Source organism: Mesocricetus auratus, unplaced genomic scaffold (genome assembly GCF_017639785.1).
Source record: "Mesocricetus auratus isolate SY011 unplaced genomic scaffold, BCM_Maur_2.0 Super-Scaffold_100676, whole genome shotgun sequence".
Lineage (NCBI taxonomy): Eukaryota > Metazoa > Chordata > Mammalia > Rodentia > Cricetidae > Mesocricetus > Mesocricetus auratus.
This window is the reverse complement of record NW_024429266.1, coordinates 31541135-31556421: the sequence shown is the minus strand read 5'-3', so window position 1 is coordinate 31556421 and position 15287 is coordinate 31541135. Positions and strand designations below refer to the sequence as shown.

Sequence of the window (15287 nt, the reverse complement as noted above, 5' to 3'; positions counted from 1 at the left end):
ACTAACATTAACTCCACATGTGTGCTCACATTGACCCCCACATGTGTGCTAACATAAACTCCACATGTGTGCTCACATGAACCCCCACATTTATGCTCATATGAACCCCACATGTGTGCTCACATGAACCCCCACAAGTGCACTCACATTGACCCCCACATGTGTGCTCACATTAACTCTACATGCGTGCTCACATTAACTCCACATGTGTGCTCACATTGACCCCCACATGTGTGCTCACATTAACTCCACATGCGTGCTCACATTAACTCCACATGTGTGCTCACATGAACCCCCACATGTGTGCTCACATTAACTCCACATGTGTGCTCACATTAACTCCACATGTGTGCTCACATGAACCCCCACATGTGTGCTCACATGAACCTCCACATGTGCCCTCACATTAACTCTCTCTGAAGCACCAGTACATCTTTGTGGCCTAGGAGGTGCTGAACAAAGACACCCATGGGAAGGGAATGTTCCAGGCTCCATCCAAGTTAGCCACAGACACTTCCTGGCAAGGGGATAGTGAGTCAGTCACTTTGGTTTCTGATCTCAGCCAGCTCACTGAAAAGCAGAGATTCAAGTGGGAAAGAAAAGCCTACCACACCATTTCTGGGAAAACTATATGAGTTGGTACATGTCCTACAAAAAATGTCCTATGAATGGAATGAGCTAATGAGCAGAATTTAGCAAGAATTACAGCAAGCCATTACACACAGTATTAACGCTGTTAATTAACACAGTTGTTCTTAGTCTGCTTTTCTCAGCTGCCCATTCATTAAAGTTTCTCCATTCCTTTTTTTTGGGGGGGGGACTTCCTTCATTCTTCATTCACTTACTTTTATAACAATCATTGACGGGACATCTATTGAGTGTTGGCTCTGAGGGAAGAGTAGTGATGCCATTTCACAGATGGGGAAGCTCAGAAAATTAGTGATATTCACACAGCCATTTGGTGACGCAAACAAGGACTGCACACAGTCCCACCTTGTACTCAGATCATTTGAAAATCTAGCCTTCCTACATCTATTTCCCAGGCAGCATTAGGAAGCATTGGAAGACTCGTTTCCTGGTCTGTGTCAACCCGCTCTCAGATTCTTCTCGTATCACAGACAACTGATTCCCAGGCTGGCTGTGGTACTGCCACTTCCCTGTATGCCTGTCCATTGTGTCACCAGCATTCCCACTCCAAGGCTGGGATTGATTCTGAGCCTGCCCTTCTGAGGACAGATTCATTAACAATGCCTCTATTTCCAATCAATGACTGACAGGCCCTAATGTAATATTTCAGAAATCTGCCTCAGCTTGACCACAAAATTCCAGGAGCTCAGTTACCTCCAGATGGCCTGGTAATGGTGGGGAATGGCTCCTAATTTGTGTAACAAAAGGCCTAGTCCCCGGGTGAACTCCACACCCATCCTGAGGACTAGTGGAGTGCCTGAAGGCTGGTGAGACAGGAGTGTCTGAGGGCTTGGGTATGTGTGTTCTAGGAGTAACTCTAGGATTAAAGGACGTATTTGATATCAGCTCTATACATGATAATAGATGTCTTCTGACAGTACCCCCACTTTTGGAAAGTTATTTAAGATGATGCTGGAATAAACTGGTCTCCAGTATTGAATGAGAGCCCTCCTAAGATGACCAGATGTCTCTGTCTCATCCTCAGTGTCGATGGATAGCTAGGCTTTCCCTCATCCACACTCCCCCATTCAGGGTTGGATCCAGGGCTGTTCGGTTGGTTCCGATCACAGCTCCAAAGACATCAGTCCGGAATAGATAGCCCCTGCAGTGTAGGACTAATACAGGTTGGACCCTGGCAAATGACCCTGTTTTGGGTTTGGGTTTTTGATTTTGTTTTAAATAATGGCCCAGTATGTCCAGGGAAGCCGATTCTCACATCTCCACATTTACTAGACGTATTGTTGGAGTTAGCTGGTTTCACTTTTCCCCAAATACAAGGTCTTGATGTAGCCCAGGTTGGTTTCAAACTCACATGTAGCCAAAGATGATCTTAAACTTCTAATCCCACTCACTTTGCCTCTGCCTCCCATGTGCTAGCATAACAGTCATGGACCAGCACATCCAGTTTTCTGTGGTCCCAGGCTTCATGCATGCTAGGCAGGTACTTAACCAACTGAGCCACAACCACAGCCCAAGCTTCATTTCTCTAAACTGTCAGATCATGGTATAACTAGCCCTATCACCTAAGAGCTTAAATGGAGACAAATCATGAAACAGCAATCTGGCACAAACAGATAACATTAAGTTGTTATTATATCTCAGTGATTATTAGTTTGCATTTTATTATGTCATATTTAAATGTACTGACCACACAGATAATTTATGCATCTTGATCAGAAGACTTTGATTGTGGCTTTCAAACTATTCATGGATTAAAATGTTCTGTAATGAACTATGTAAGAATAGTAAAAGGAAGTAAGTCTTAAGAGGTGGGAAAATATCTTAACAGGGTTCTACAATCTAGCATTGTCATTGTGCTGGATGTGTTACTCACTGTCTTGAATAATTAAATCAGGAAAGAAAGTCAAGATTGCATTTAAATGCCTGTGGAAAGAGCCTCTGATGCAGCCCTAGACTTCCAAGATGGAAAGATTGGAGACTTTTAAGTGTTCCCTGATGTTCTTTCCAGCCTCCTCCTGGCAGCCTGGGTTGCCTTGGGGCAAAGTGCTTCTGCCTGTTCATCGAATTAGGTTCCTGCTGCCTGGAACAGAGAATGACTTCCATAAAAGGACATCAAAAGCTCAAAAGAAGCCTGGGTCATCTTTCAGGGGCAGAAGACCCTTGAACCAAATAAAACACAGAAATGGGCTGAGTGAATTCAGTGGTCGTATAACGGATTGTTTTTGAGTCAGGCTCATTTGCACAGGTACACAGAAGATAAGGTCCTTGAAGCCAGGCTTCCACCTGACTTGTTCATTAGTCTATAAAACAGCATCTGACACATAACAGGTACTCACTAAATATTTGTACATCATGGGTTGTGCAATCAGAGAGACAAATCACAATCTATCTATCTATCTATCTATCTATCTATCTATATCTCTCAGCTGCCTTAGAGAAATGATTCCTCCCCAATATAAGTTTAGCTTCCAAAAAGGCCACACTAAACAGTGCAGACATCCTGCCAATGGTCAATTACAGTCACAATGGCAGGAAATTGGGCTGTAGGCTGGAGCAGACTGATGCTTAGAGTTACAATGGTGCTGATGAAAAGCAGCAGACACAGCCCTATGTGTCTTCTCAGGTGGGAGACCACCCATGTTACAATCTGTTGTGTTATTTTATAAATCGAGCGTTTCTGCCATCCAACCAATTGTTGTATGAAAGAGACTTTCAACTATTCTTTGCCACTGTGCAGATATTAAGTTTTCTTCATCACTGCTCACCAGATGATATCATTTCACCTGTGGCTGCTCAAGAGCCCTGAGAAAACGTGTAAATGAACATAATTGGGCACTATGACACCAGGCTTTCTCTTTCCCACAATGTGTGGCAATGCACAGCGGGTAAAGGCTGCCCATCATTTGAGAAAATAAGAGCCTCAATCAGTTCAGACTCAGGGAGAAGCCAAGTGAGGGAGAAAAACGATCCACCTGCAATCTTCAAAGGTTCATCAGAGAACAGAATCAGCAAGCAATGATAGTAGTGGAATAGTGTAAGCAGACAATGGCCCAAGAGCATAAGACCTCCCGATAGAAGGGGACAGCTTGACACAGACCAGCTCTCTGGTCTCCATCTTTCAATTCAAAGTCCCAGAGTGGTATTTCTGTGCTACAGAGCCAAAGTCTAGTCCCCAGACTGGGTCCCCATTCAGAGGACTGATCCATCAAAGAGGCCATGAATTTACATCTTGGTTGATGTAAGATGAGCCATCAGAAAGACCAAGGATCTAGCAGATGTGACTCCTGGAATGTGGGTCCAGCAATGTCACTGACATGTGTGTCCGCCTCAACCAAAGGTCTTTCTCTGTAAGCCTCAGCTTCCCTCTTTGTGAGACAAGAATAATAATCCTCTGACACTAAAGCATAATGTGAAGCTCTAGGGGTTTTTTGTTGTGTTTTTGTTTGGTTTTTCGAGACAGGGTTTCTCTGTGTAGCTTTGTAGACCAGGCTGGCCTCGAACTCACAGAGATCCGCCTGCCTCTGCCTCCTGAGCGCTAGGATTAAAGTCATGTGCCACCACCGCCCAGCTGAAGCTCTAGTTTTTCTAAAGAGCTTTGAAGAGGGTAGAATATAGGGATAATACATATACCAGGCATTATTAGATGTTGATAAACTCATATTCATTAGCTTTGGTTTAGCCAAGCCTGTTTCTGTGACCAGTGTTGAGCCCTAAATTCTCTCCTTACAATGGGATAAGATCTCTTTCCAAACAATTGCAAGCCATTAAAGCTCCTTCCCCCATGGGGATGGAAGAAAGAGAACCTCCATGGGGTAACTGTGACCATCTCCCAAGGTTAAGAAATAAGGTATTCAACAGAGCTCCTCTGGGTACCATTAGGACTCACAATCCAGCCGCCTCCATCTGTGTCCATGTCACAGTACACCTGCATGGGCCGACTGGCATCGCCATTTAGGTAGATTGTGTAGAGGCCACTGGCAGCATTGGCATTTTGCTGAACCTGACTGCAGTCTGAGGGATGTGGAAAACGGGCGTCCACTGAGACCAAACAGAAGGACAATGTCGTTAGAAGGGAAGGAAGAGAAGACAACAGAGCTTTCTCTGTTACAAAGCAATTTACTTTGTTCAGAAATTATTTCATTGCATCCTACACTATTTTGCTTCTTCCAATTCTTGGCTCACATATTAGTTTTCTTACCCCCTCTGTTCCCATCAATTCTGAAAATTCTTTAAATTAGCTTTGTGTCACTAACTCTCCCAGGTATAATATTCAGTTTTACCCTCTGTAGTTCCTTCACTATGGGGTAGATTTGTCTGGAATCCATAACCCCACTTTTATTCTCCATAACTCCATGCTCCTCCCAGGCCTCTCCAATGTCTGCCTCTATCTACTGTTATTTAAAAGGCTGGATTCCACATTACCTGTAGAAAGGGTGGTGGATACACTTCGGCTCCGGCGATCACCCTTAAAGGCAACCAAGGAAATAGGGTAGGTGACACCCTGTTCCAGGTCTTGCAATTCAAACCTATGCTGGCCTCTTTGGAGCTGTACTTCCTACAAACAAAGGAGGTAACAGACAGTGGATGATTCAGTTTTTCTTCCCAGAACCCTGAGCATCAACAGCATTTACTAACATGACATCAGAAGCTCTCCAAGTGTTCAGTGGCAGCCCAGAATCCCAGTGAGTCTCAGTCACTTCCATGCAGGACCATGCCATGGAGAGTCAGCCCTACTAGAAAGGCTAGCTGAGAGCCAAGGCCATGCATGGCCACCACCAGAAAAACATCCAGGTTGCCTAGGGATTTGTGCCTTCAGATACTTGTTGAGACACTGATTATAGCCAGTGCTATCAGCAGCAGGCTGACAATGCTGGACTAAGAACATGCTTTAAAAGAGAAGAAAAAACTGGCCATCGTATCTGTGAGATAGAAGTAGTTGTATTTCAAGAAAACCTTCTGAATATGTCTTCCTCACTCTATAATAAATGTTGGACTAATGCTCCAAGCAGAACAGTTAGATGCATCCATTGTAATAATGAATAAATCAGTGTCTTTTGTTTTCCCTCTTATTTCTTATTTATCTGTTTGTTTATTTGCTGCCAAAGAGAGATAATGACAATTTTCTATTGGCTAAATTTGGAAACTTTGCTGGACTTCAGCTATTCCTGAGGAAGGCGAGGCCTTGAAATAATGGTCATCTATTTATTCAGTGACTATTTACTGGTGGCCAGGAATGGTGACACACACCTTTGATCTTAGCTGCTTTCAAGATTGAAGCAGGAAGAGTTCAAGTTTAAAATCAGACATGGCAATTTAGTGAGACCTCATCTCAAAACAAAATATTAAAAACAGCTAGGGACATAGTTCAGGGGCAGAGCACTTGCCTAACACATACAAGGCCCTGAGTTCAATCCTCACCATCACCAAAAATGAAATAAAACAAAACATTCACACCAACTGCATGCTAAGCCCTATCCTAAATGCTTTAGATGCAAAAATAAACAAAATAGATAGAAAAGGTATCAATTCTCCTGGAACTGAAATGTATTAAGCAGACCCAAAAATTTATAGAAGGGGAGGAGGGGCAGGGGGAGAAGGAAAAAGAGCAAGAGGGCAGGAGGAGGAGGCATAAGAGGAAAAGGGGGAAGTGCAGGAAGAGGAGCAGGAGGAGGAGATGGAGCAGGAGGAGGAGATGGAGCAGGAGGAGGAGGAAATAGCAGCAATATCAGGGCTGACAGGAGAGCTCAGTGATACAGAGCATGCCAGTATGCACACCCTGAGTTTGAGACCCTAGAACTGCAAAAGAAAAACGCTGAATAAGTGTATGATAAAATGGGGTCTATGCATAGCCAGCAAATGTGTAGTAACCAGCTAGGAGCAGGCACAGAGGTTAGTCCTCACAATGAAAACATAGTACTCACAAGTAACATCACTTAGCAATGAGGGATCAACAAGTCAAGCCAACTTTTCTACAGGGAGGCTGTGAAGAGAAGTCACCAAGAGAAATACAAGAACTCCTCCTACCTTCACTGTGCCATTTGGGAACTGGTAGGTCAAAATGTAGCCATCAATTTCAGCAGAGGGGGGCATCCAGGTCAGTACCCCACCAGAATGTGTTACCCCAAATGGACGAAGATTTTTGGGAGGGTCAATTTCTGTAAATGAGAAGTCAGGTAATAGTTGTTCATAAAGCATGCATAATTTTAAGTGATCTGCTTTTATTTTCCTTCTATGTGTTTCCCATTTCTCTCCCTGCCTTTAAGCAGTTGGTAGTCCTGTTCTTGCTCAGAGCCTTTCTAGACTTTGTTTCTAAAACTACAGATCTGTGGGAGTCAAGAGGATTCAGGAATATGACTTTGAGTAGTCTCTAGAGGGAGGGACACTGGGCCTTGTTTCCCCAGTAGTGGTAATATGACCAGTGTAATTTGGCACATGGGTTCTCAGTGGTAGCGGAGCTTCCTGTGTGACTTGGAAGGATGAGAGCCGCAGGTTAGAAAGTGCCCAGCACACGGAACCTAGAACACTGTCTGCAGAGGCAATGAAAAGATGACGTTCCTCTAAGGTCCAGCACTGAGAAATCCCCAAAACTTACATGCAGAGATTAGGAACCATAATGTGTAAGGGGACTTAGAATAATATTAAGTTAGTATAAATACAAAATTCTATTTCTTAACCCATCTAAGTGTGAGCCTTCAATACATACCCAGTACAGAAATAAGAGATAATGTTTGTATGCTAAAACAGAAAGAAACTGGGTGTAGTCACTTGTTGTCCCAGTACTCAAGAGGCTGAGGCAGGAGGATTTCAGAGAGTTTGAGGCCAGAGGCCTTCCTGGACTATAGAGTGAGACTCTGTCTCAGAAAGAGAGGTGGGAGGGATGTTAGCTAGTGAGGGTACAGACAAAGCAGAGATTTTCTTTTTCTTGTATGGACTTGCCCACTCAAATACCAGAGGGCATGCACAGGTATGTGAGCATGTACCAGAGGATATGCACAGGCATGTGAGTATGTACCAGAGGATATGCACAGGTATGTGAGTATGTACCAGAGGGTATGCACAGGTATGTGAGTATGTACCAGAGGGTATGCACAGGTATGTGAGTATGTACCAGAGGGTATGCATGAGTATGTGAGCATGTACCAGAGGGTATGCACAGGTATGTGAGTATGTACCAGAGGGTATGCACAGGTATGTGAGTATGTACCAGAGGGTATGCACAGGTATGTGAGTATGTACCAGAGGGTATGCACAGGTATGTGAGTATGTACCAGAGGATATGCACAGGTATGTGAGCATGTGCCAGAGGGTATGCATGAGTATGTGAGCATGTACCAGAGGGTATGCACAGGTATGTGAGCATGTGCCAGAGGGTATGCATGAGTATGTGAGCATGTACCAGAAGGTATGCACAGGTATGTGAGCATGTACCAGAGGGTATGCACAGGTATGTGAGCATGTACCAGAGGGTATGCATGAGTATGTGAGCATGTACCAGAGGGTATGCACAGGTATGTGAGCATGTGCCAGAGGGTATGCATGAGTATGTGAGCATGTAACATAGTCATGCATGGATATTTATGTATCAGAGGGCATACACTGGCATGTGAGTATGTACCTGAGGGCATGCACAGGTATGTGAGTATGTACCTGAGGGCATGCATGAGTATGTGAGCATGTACCAGAGGGCATACTCAGGTGTGTGAGCATGTACCAAAGGGCATGGATAGGTATGTGAACATGTATATGAAGACCAGGAAAACAAAAGCTCAGCGAAAATACGAATTCTCACCAAAACTGGATAGAGTGTTCATATTTTTTAAGCAAACAAGATATGAATGGAAATTTCCATTTTGAAAAAATCATAAAAGGCAATTTTAATTTAGAACTTCCCAAAAAGCCATCTCCAGGCTATTTTCTCCCCAGTAGCATTTCAGCTGAGAACTGAATTGCAGTATTTTAATAGAAATCAGACAGCTGTTGTTTTGAATTAGGTTGTTTTGACAAATTCTGAGTCTCTGTAATATCAGCTTGGTTTGATTTTCCAAAGCATAGCATCTGGCATGGATCATACTTTATCCATCACATCGAGAGACTGAATTTCCTTCAGAATCAAAGTGGGGCACAACTATTTAAATATTTTAAGGTAGCTTCTGCCTCCTCCTCTTTGATTAATAACTGTCCCCTGGCTGTGGACTTGAAATGTCTGACTTGGTTACTTCCACATTTCTTTGAAGTGGGAAGATAAACATTTCATTATTGTCTTTAAAACTGGGGAAAGTGGGGCTGGCAAAATGGCTCTGCCAGCAGGTGCTTGCCGCCAAGCCTGGCAACCGGGGTTCATCCCAGAACCTACATAAAGGAAAGAGAGAACTAACTCCTGCAAGTTGTTCTCTGACCTCTACGTGTGTGCTGTGAAGGATAATGCCCACACATACATACACAGAAAGAGAGAGGAGGGGAAGGGAGGAAGACAATGATGGGGGAGAAAGAGGAGGGAAAGAAAGGGGAGGAGGGAAAGGGAGAAATGTAATTTAACTGTTTTAAATTGGGGAAAGGAAAGCACAGAGAAGATAAAGGGGGCAGAGGGGATGAGTAGGAGGGATGAAGACAGCAATGGGGGAGACGAAGACGAAGACAATAGCTACCCATTGCTTTTGGAGAGCCGCACAGGATCCTAGGGGGTCTGGGATGATAGGGAAAAGGGTGATTTGGGTTTTGTTTTACACATATTTTCTAATGTGACATTTTCATTCTCATATGTTAATGTGGAGGGTTTTATGCTAGCCAATTTTAACCAATAAAAACCAACAAGAAATGTATGGTAATTCTATTGACCATAGGGGAGATAAATGGACCTTGTTCAGAATGCCTGAAGGGGTCATAGACTTTGGGTCCCACAGAGGCCAGTTCCACAATGTTCATCTATGACCAGAGGCCCCATTACACACTCACTTGCAACCCAGGCACCCTTGATCATCCACATATGGTGACATGGAAGAGCATGTTCCACCACCACCCCCATCTCCACCCCATCTCTTAGAAGATTGAAACCAGAACTTCGTGCATTTTTCTTCTCCCAGCAGGAACTGAGACCCAACCCCATTTCTAGTACAAAGCAGGGACAGAGGTCCTGGCATCTAGGCTCAGCAGATAGGCCTGAGGGAGAATAACTTATACAACCATTGCACTATGTGCCCTCCATCCTGTCTGAGATAACTATGAGGCTGAAGAAAAGACTCAGTGGGTAATATACTTCACACGCACACATGAACATCTAAGTTCAAATCCCTGCTTCCTATAGAAAAAGCCAGGGACTATAGCACATGTCTGCAATCTCAGGGCAGAGGTGGTGGAGCCAGGCAGATCCCTTGAACTTTACTGACCAGACAGCCTAGACAAATCAAAAAGAGACCATCTCAAAAGATAATGTAAAGAGCAACTGACACCCATGTCAACCTCTGACCTCCATGCACCTGCACACATGTATACATACACATGACCATGGGAACACATAAACACCCAAACAAGGTCAATGGGGAACCACTTTGGAAAACATCTTAGATAAAGCAATCATTCCCCCCTTCCCTTCTCAGCCTGTTTATAGAGGAAGACTCACTTTTGGCAAGAGCCAAGTGTCACAGTACCTGTTAGGGCCTTAGTGTCAGCCTTCTTGCTCTCCCGGGCCCCCTTCTGGGCCCACACATGGATGGTATATTCCATGCCTGGCTTCAGGCCTGTCAGGACAGTGCTACTTTGATCCTTTGACACTGGAATCTCCTTGGTCTCTCCATCCGCAGAGGTGTAGTGTACCATGTACCTGTCAATGGTGGCTCGCACTGGGTCCCAGGAGATTGTGGCTGTATTCTCTGTCACCCGGTTGGTCACTAGATTCTTGGGGCTGTCGATTTCTTTTTTTAAGATTTAGAAAGGGCTGACTTTAGAACCATGGAAAGGCATCTCACCACCCCCTCAACAAGTTTTCCTCCATTCAAGAGAGCCAATAACATTATAATTATTACTGGTAGAATCTTATCATTAATAGTTGTGTAATTCTCATGAATACAGGAGTAAAGCAGATATGACGCCCACTTCTGCAATCCCAACAGCTCAGAGGCAAGAAGAGCACAGATTCAAGCACAGCCAGGGTTACATGGTGAGGCCCTATTTCAAAAAATAAATGATTGAGAGAGAGACAGAGACAGAGACATATATATATATATATATATATATATATAGAGAGAGAGAGAGAGAGAGAGAGAGAGAGAGAGCTGTAAGAGTCCCCAATTTCCAAGTTTCCATTTTCCAGGGAGACAAGGCACTAGATATTACAACAAGAGGAACCAGATCTTCTCTAGATTTATCAGTCTGGAAACATTCTGTCCTTCCAGTATTCATCAACACCACAATGAAAATCTGAACTAGGTAAGCCACTGAAACCACTGTTGGGACAACTTGCTATAGACTCTTCCCCCATTGTACCTACTATGCTTCAACTATCCTCCAGCCCCCGTGACTTATAAAAGAAGAGAAATGAAGACTCTCGTCCCCATTCTTGTTTTCAAACCAAGACCTCTCTGCTCTGAATTCTGAAGTCCCCCACCTTCTCCAGGGCTTTCTTCTTTTCCTCTCTCTATCTATTGAAGACCAATGTTTTCTTCTCCACCATCAGTCTCTGGAATTCAAGCTCTAGGATCTCCTCTCTCTCCACATTTCATGCCATTTCCCTACACCTCTCTACCAATAAACCAGAGAAGGGTTTGTATATCTCATCATCACACTCACCTCTCATTCAAGCCACAACTCCAGCATGGTCCTGTATCAAATTTGCTAGTATAGGTCATAAGAAATTCTGTATGGACAACTCTAATGAACACGACATCCTGGGTTTACTCAGTCTTTAAGTAGCATTTTACAGAACAGATCCATTCCATTCCTGGAACACTCTGCTCTTGGCTTCCATAATTTCACACTTTTGCAATGTTCTTTTAAGTTCATCTGTATCTCTTCTTCCGCTCTTTGCTTGCAATCTTCATATATTGTAACATGTAAGTATTGGATTTTATGTCTCTCATTCTCTCTCGCCCTCTCTCTCACCCTTTCTCCTTCCCTTCCTCTCTTCTCCCCTCCCTCCCCATTTCTTACTACCATGATCCCACCATGTCTGTGGCTTGAAATATTTACTGGCTATCCTTGTGGAACAGGAAATCAATTGTAAGCCCCTGTTTTGTATGTACTATTGCATAGCAACTACAATGCCCGGTTCATCTCATACACCAAGTATGTATCTGTGGAACTAATCAAAAGCAAACCATTCACCTAGCAAAAGAATCTCACTGTATCTCAAATTTAAATATTTAAGTCTTGATTGCCTCCCTGAAGAGACAAATATCTCTTGTCCTCCTTTCTCAAGACATTGTATCTTCTATAAAAAAAATAGACATCTTCCATGTTGTTCAAACCAGACAGTTATACTTGTTTCTTTATTTTTTCTGTATCCCATGTCTTATCAGTCAAGAAGCGCTATTGCTTATATTTCCAAAATATGTTGCCAGTCCACCCCTTTTCTCTCTTCCTATTGTCATCATCCTTGTCCAAACCATCACTGTCTCACCAAGACTTTAATAGTAACTTCTTTACTGATCTTTCCATTTCCTCCTTAGTCATTTCTTCAACTTATTCTCACCGTGCCCTGAAAAAATATTCTTAAGTGAATACTGTGTTGTGTCTCTAATCTGTAGATATGGTGCAGCTCCTCCTTCAGACACCACGTGCTCCTGTGAAACCCCATAACTCTGCTCCTTACCACCTCATCTCAGGAAAATTGCTTCTTCACTTTTTGATCCAATGATACCCAACTCTTTCCATTGCTTAATACTCTTATTGCAGGTCAGACTCCTAACATATGCTCTTACTTAAGCTAGAATTGGCCAGCTTCCCCTCAATATTGCCCAACACATAGCCATTAGTCTGGCGGCTACTGATGATTTGAAATATGTTTAGTCTGACTGAACAAATAATTATTTTACTTATATTTAACTAATTATATTAGGCTGTTTTTAGTTTTAGAGGACAGTTTAACAGGACAGTATAGAAGAGTTAACGCTAAGCACGGGCCATCTATCTGAGGACCTCATCCCCCAGACTGCCTAGCAATGAGGCCTGGCACTATGTCTTGGATCTGAGAAAGAATTCTGAAAACTGATGTGTGCAATATTCAAGTTATGTCCTGCCCTTTCCAAGGCTCCTTCCCCCTGACTGGAATACAGATGTATGTCTACCAAGTAAATTAATACAAGTCCCTAAGGTGACTGACATACAACAGCCAAGGAGCCTTGGTGTCCTACACAGAGCAAGCTACCATGTCAGCCCTAAGCACTTACACTCTACTATTCTATATAAACTGCATTCTTGCTTAGCCATTTGTTTGGTGTGTCTGACAATGCATATCCTATGACTACTCACTCACACCATCTAAGCACTGTGCCTTCCAACCCACTGTTCTCTAGGACTACACCATTTTCATAGGGCTTATCATAGTTTAAAATTATAAAGTTTCCTTTTTATTGTCTGCCTCTCTCACTGGATGTTAGGAGAGCAGAGAGCATACTTTTTTCCCTCATCACTCTATCCCTAGGCCCGGCACTTAAAAGATGGCAATGAAAAGTTAACTACATACTGGACACAGATCCCCCCATTTCCCAAGGTGATGTTTGTAACTTTATACCACACAGTTTCTACTAGGTCAGCTCTAATGGAAAGTTTATCTCAAAACAGTTCTTTAGTCCAATAATTTTCAGTAGCTGGGACTCATTAACAGTTAAGGACAGATGCTATGGAAAAAGCTTCAAGGCAATAGTGGGACCTCTCAGCAGTGAGTCTGTTACAACACTTTTTTTTCTTTAAAAGTGAATGGAAGTTTTGTGGGGTTTTGCTTTTAATTTAGTTTTTTTTAAACAGAACTTTTGAAAGATGGTCAGGTTATGATTAGATCTGCTCTCACAAAAGCACTAATGTCATTCCATGGGAGCAGGCAAGTCAGCTCAGGTCTAGGCTTAAGTTCAAGACCTTCTTGCATTCTCTTTGTCTTACATCTGTTCATTTGTCTATGTGTTTTATTATACAGGACAAAAGGCCACAAGACTCTTGTTTTGGGACTTTCCAGACTCTACAACTATAAACCCAAAAACCTTTGTCTTTTACAATTTTGCCTTGTCTCTGACAGGCATTTCGTATGTCAGAGGAAATGGATTAAGGTACCCTCCTAAAACAATCCAGTAACTGGGCCCTTAATCCCAACACTCAGGAGGCAGAGGCAGGCAGATCTCTGTGAGTTCAACACCAGCCTGGTCTACAGAGCGAATTCCAGGACAGCCTCCAAAACAAGACAGAGAAACCCTGTCTGGAAAAAGCAAAAAAAAAAAAAATCCAGTCTCTGAGGTCACAGACCCCAAAACACCAGTGCCATCATCCAGCAGCAGTAGATGAACCTCTGTATATTAACCCAGCTTGCTCAAGTCTTACCGCCTCTTCACATCCATGTAAGAAAAGGAAAAGAATGTTTGATCTTCCACTGCAGGTTGACATTCATTACCTGTGGGGGCCTTGGTTTTGGCCTTCTTGCTCTCCCGGGCTCCCTTCTGAGCCCATACATGAACAGTGTACTCCACACCCGGTCTCAGGCCTGTAAGGACTGTACTGCTCTTCTCCTTCCTCACTGGGATCTCCCTGGTCTCTCCATCGGCAGAGGTGTAGCGCACCATGTACCTGTCAATATCAGCCTGCACCGGGTCCCAGGAGATGGTGGCTGTATTTTCTGTCACCTGATTGGTCACCAGGTTTTTGGGGCTGTCAATGTCTACATGGAAAAGTCTTAGTCAGTATGTGCTCATGGGTCAGCAAGATGGCAACATGACAAATCAATATGAACCATTAACAGGCCCAGGGTGCCGAAATTGTTAGCCATGTTACTTTCATTTTCCGTGGTTTTCCATCTCATACACTCCCGTTTTGGTAGGGGTTTGTTCATTTGCTGTCTGTTTGTTCTTTATCTTTCATTTCTGCTTCCTGCATGCACATATCGTCCCAAGAATTCTTCCCCATTCAAGTAGAAACCCAACCAATCTAGGGTATGACTTCTACTAGAAGTTTGACAAAACTAATTTCTTATTCATTTAGTAACAAATCAAGTCTTTGTTCTATAATCAAGGCATGTTACAAGCAATATACAGAGACTCGGGTTGAAGACAGTTTTGCAAACAAAAAGGAATAAACACGTTTATGTTCATTGGAATAAAATTAAGACCTCTCAAGGGACTTATCATTTACAATTACAAATTTGTTTTATAATTAAAATATGGCCTAGACATTAAAAAGCAAACCTTTACTTGTGACAGCAGATGTAAAAAAAAAATCTAGAATCTTAAAGTAATCTTTTTTCCGTTTTCTGGTATCCTTCACAAAGAAACCAAAAACAGCATCTCTAGCAAAAGATGCATGCACCTGGAAAAGGAGCTGTATACACAGTCAGCCAAACAGTTTGGAGACTTTTTAGAGAATCTAACACTTAAGGAAACCAATTGAAAGGAAGGAATGGCATGTGAAGATGATTATGGGAGAAGTAACCCCATTCTTCCAGAAAA

The 15287-nt window shown here is 43.1% G+C and overlaps 1 protein-coding gene across 2 annotated transcripts in view; it reads right to left on the bottom strand.

Moving 5' to 3' along the window:
* The window catches only part of Tnn (tenascin N), a 69547-nt gene that overhangs the window by 13455 nt on the left and 40805 nt on the right, over nt 1-15287 (bottom strand). For both annotated transcript variants that reach the window (XM_040738776.1, XM_040738778.1), the window contains 5 exons: nt 14240-14503; nt 10293-10556; nt 6673-6803; nt 5071-5203; nt 4535-4686 (listed from right to left, as the gene is read on the bottom strand). In XM_040738776.1, the coding sequence (XP_040594710.1) occupies nt 4535-4686; nt 5071-5203; nt 6673-6803; nt 10293-10556; nt 14240-14503 (944 nt within the window). The remainder of the gene's footprint in view (nt 1-4534; nt 4687-5070; nt 5204-6672; nt 6804-10292; nt 10557-14239; nt 14504-15287) is intronic.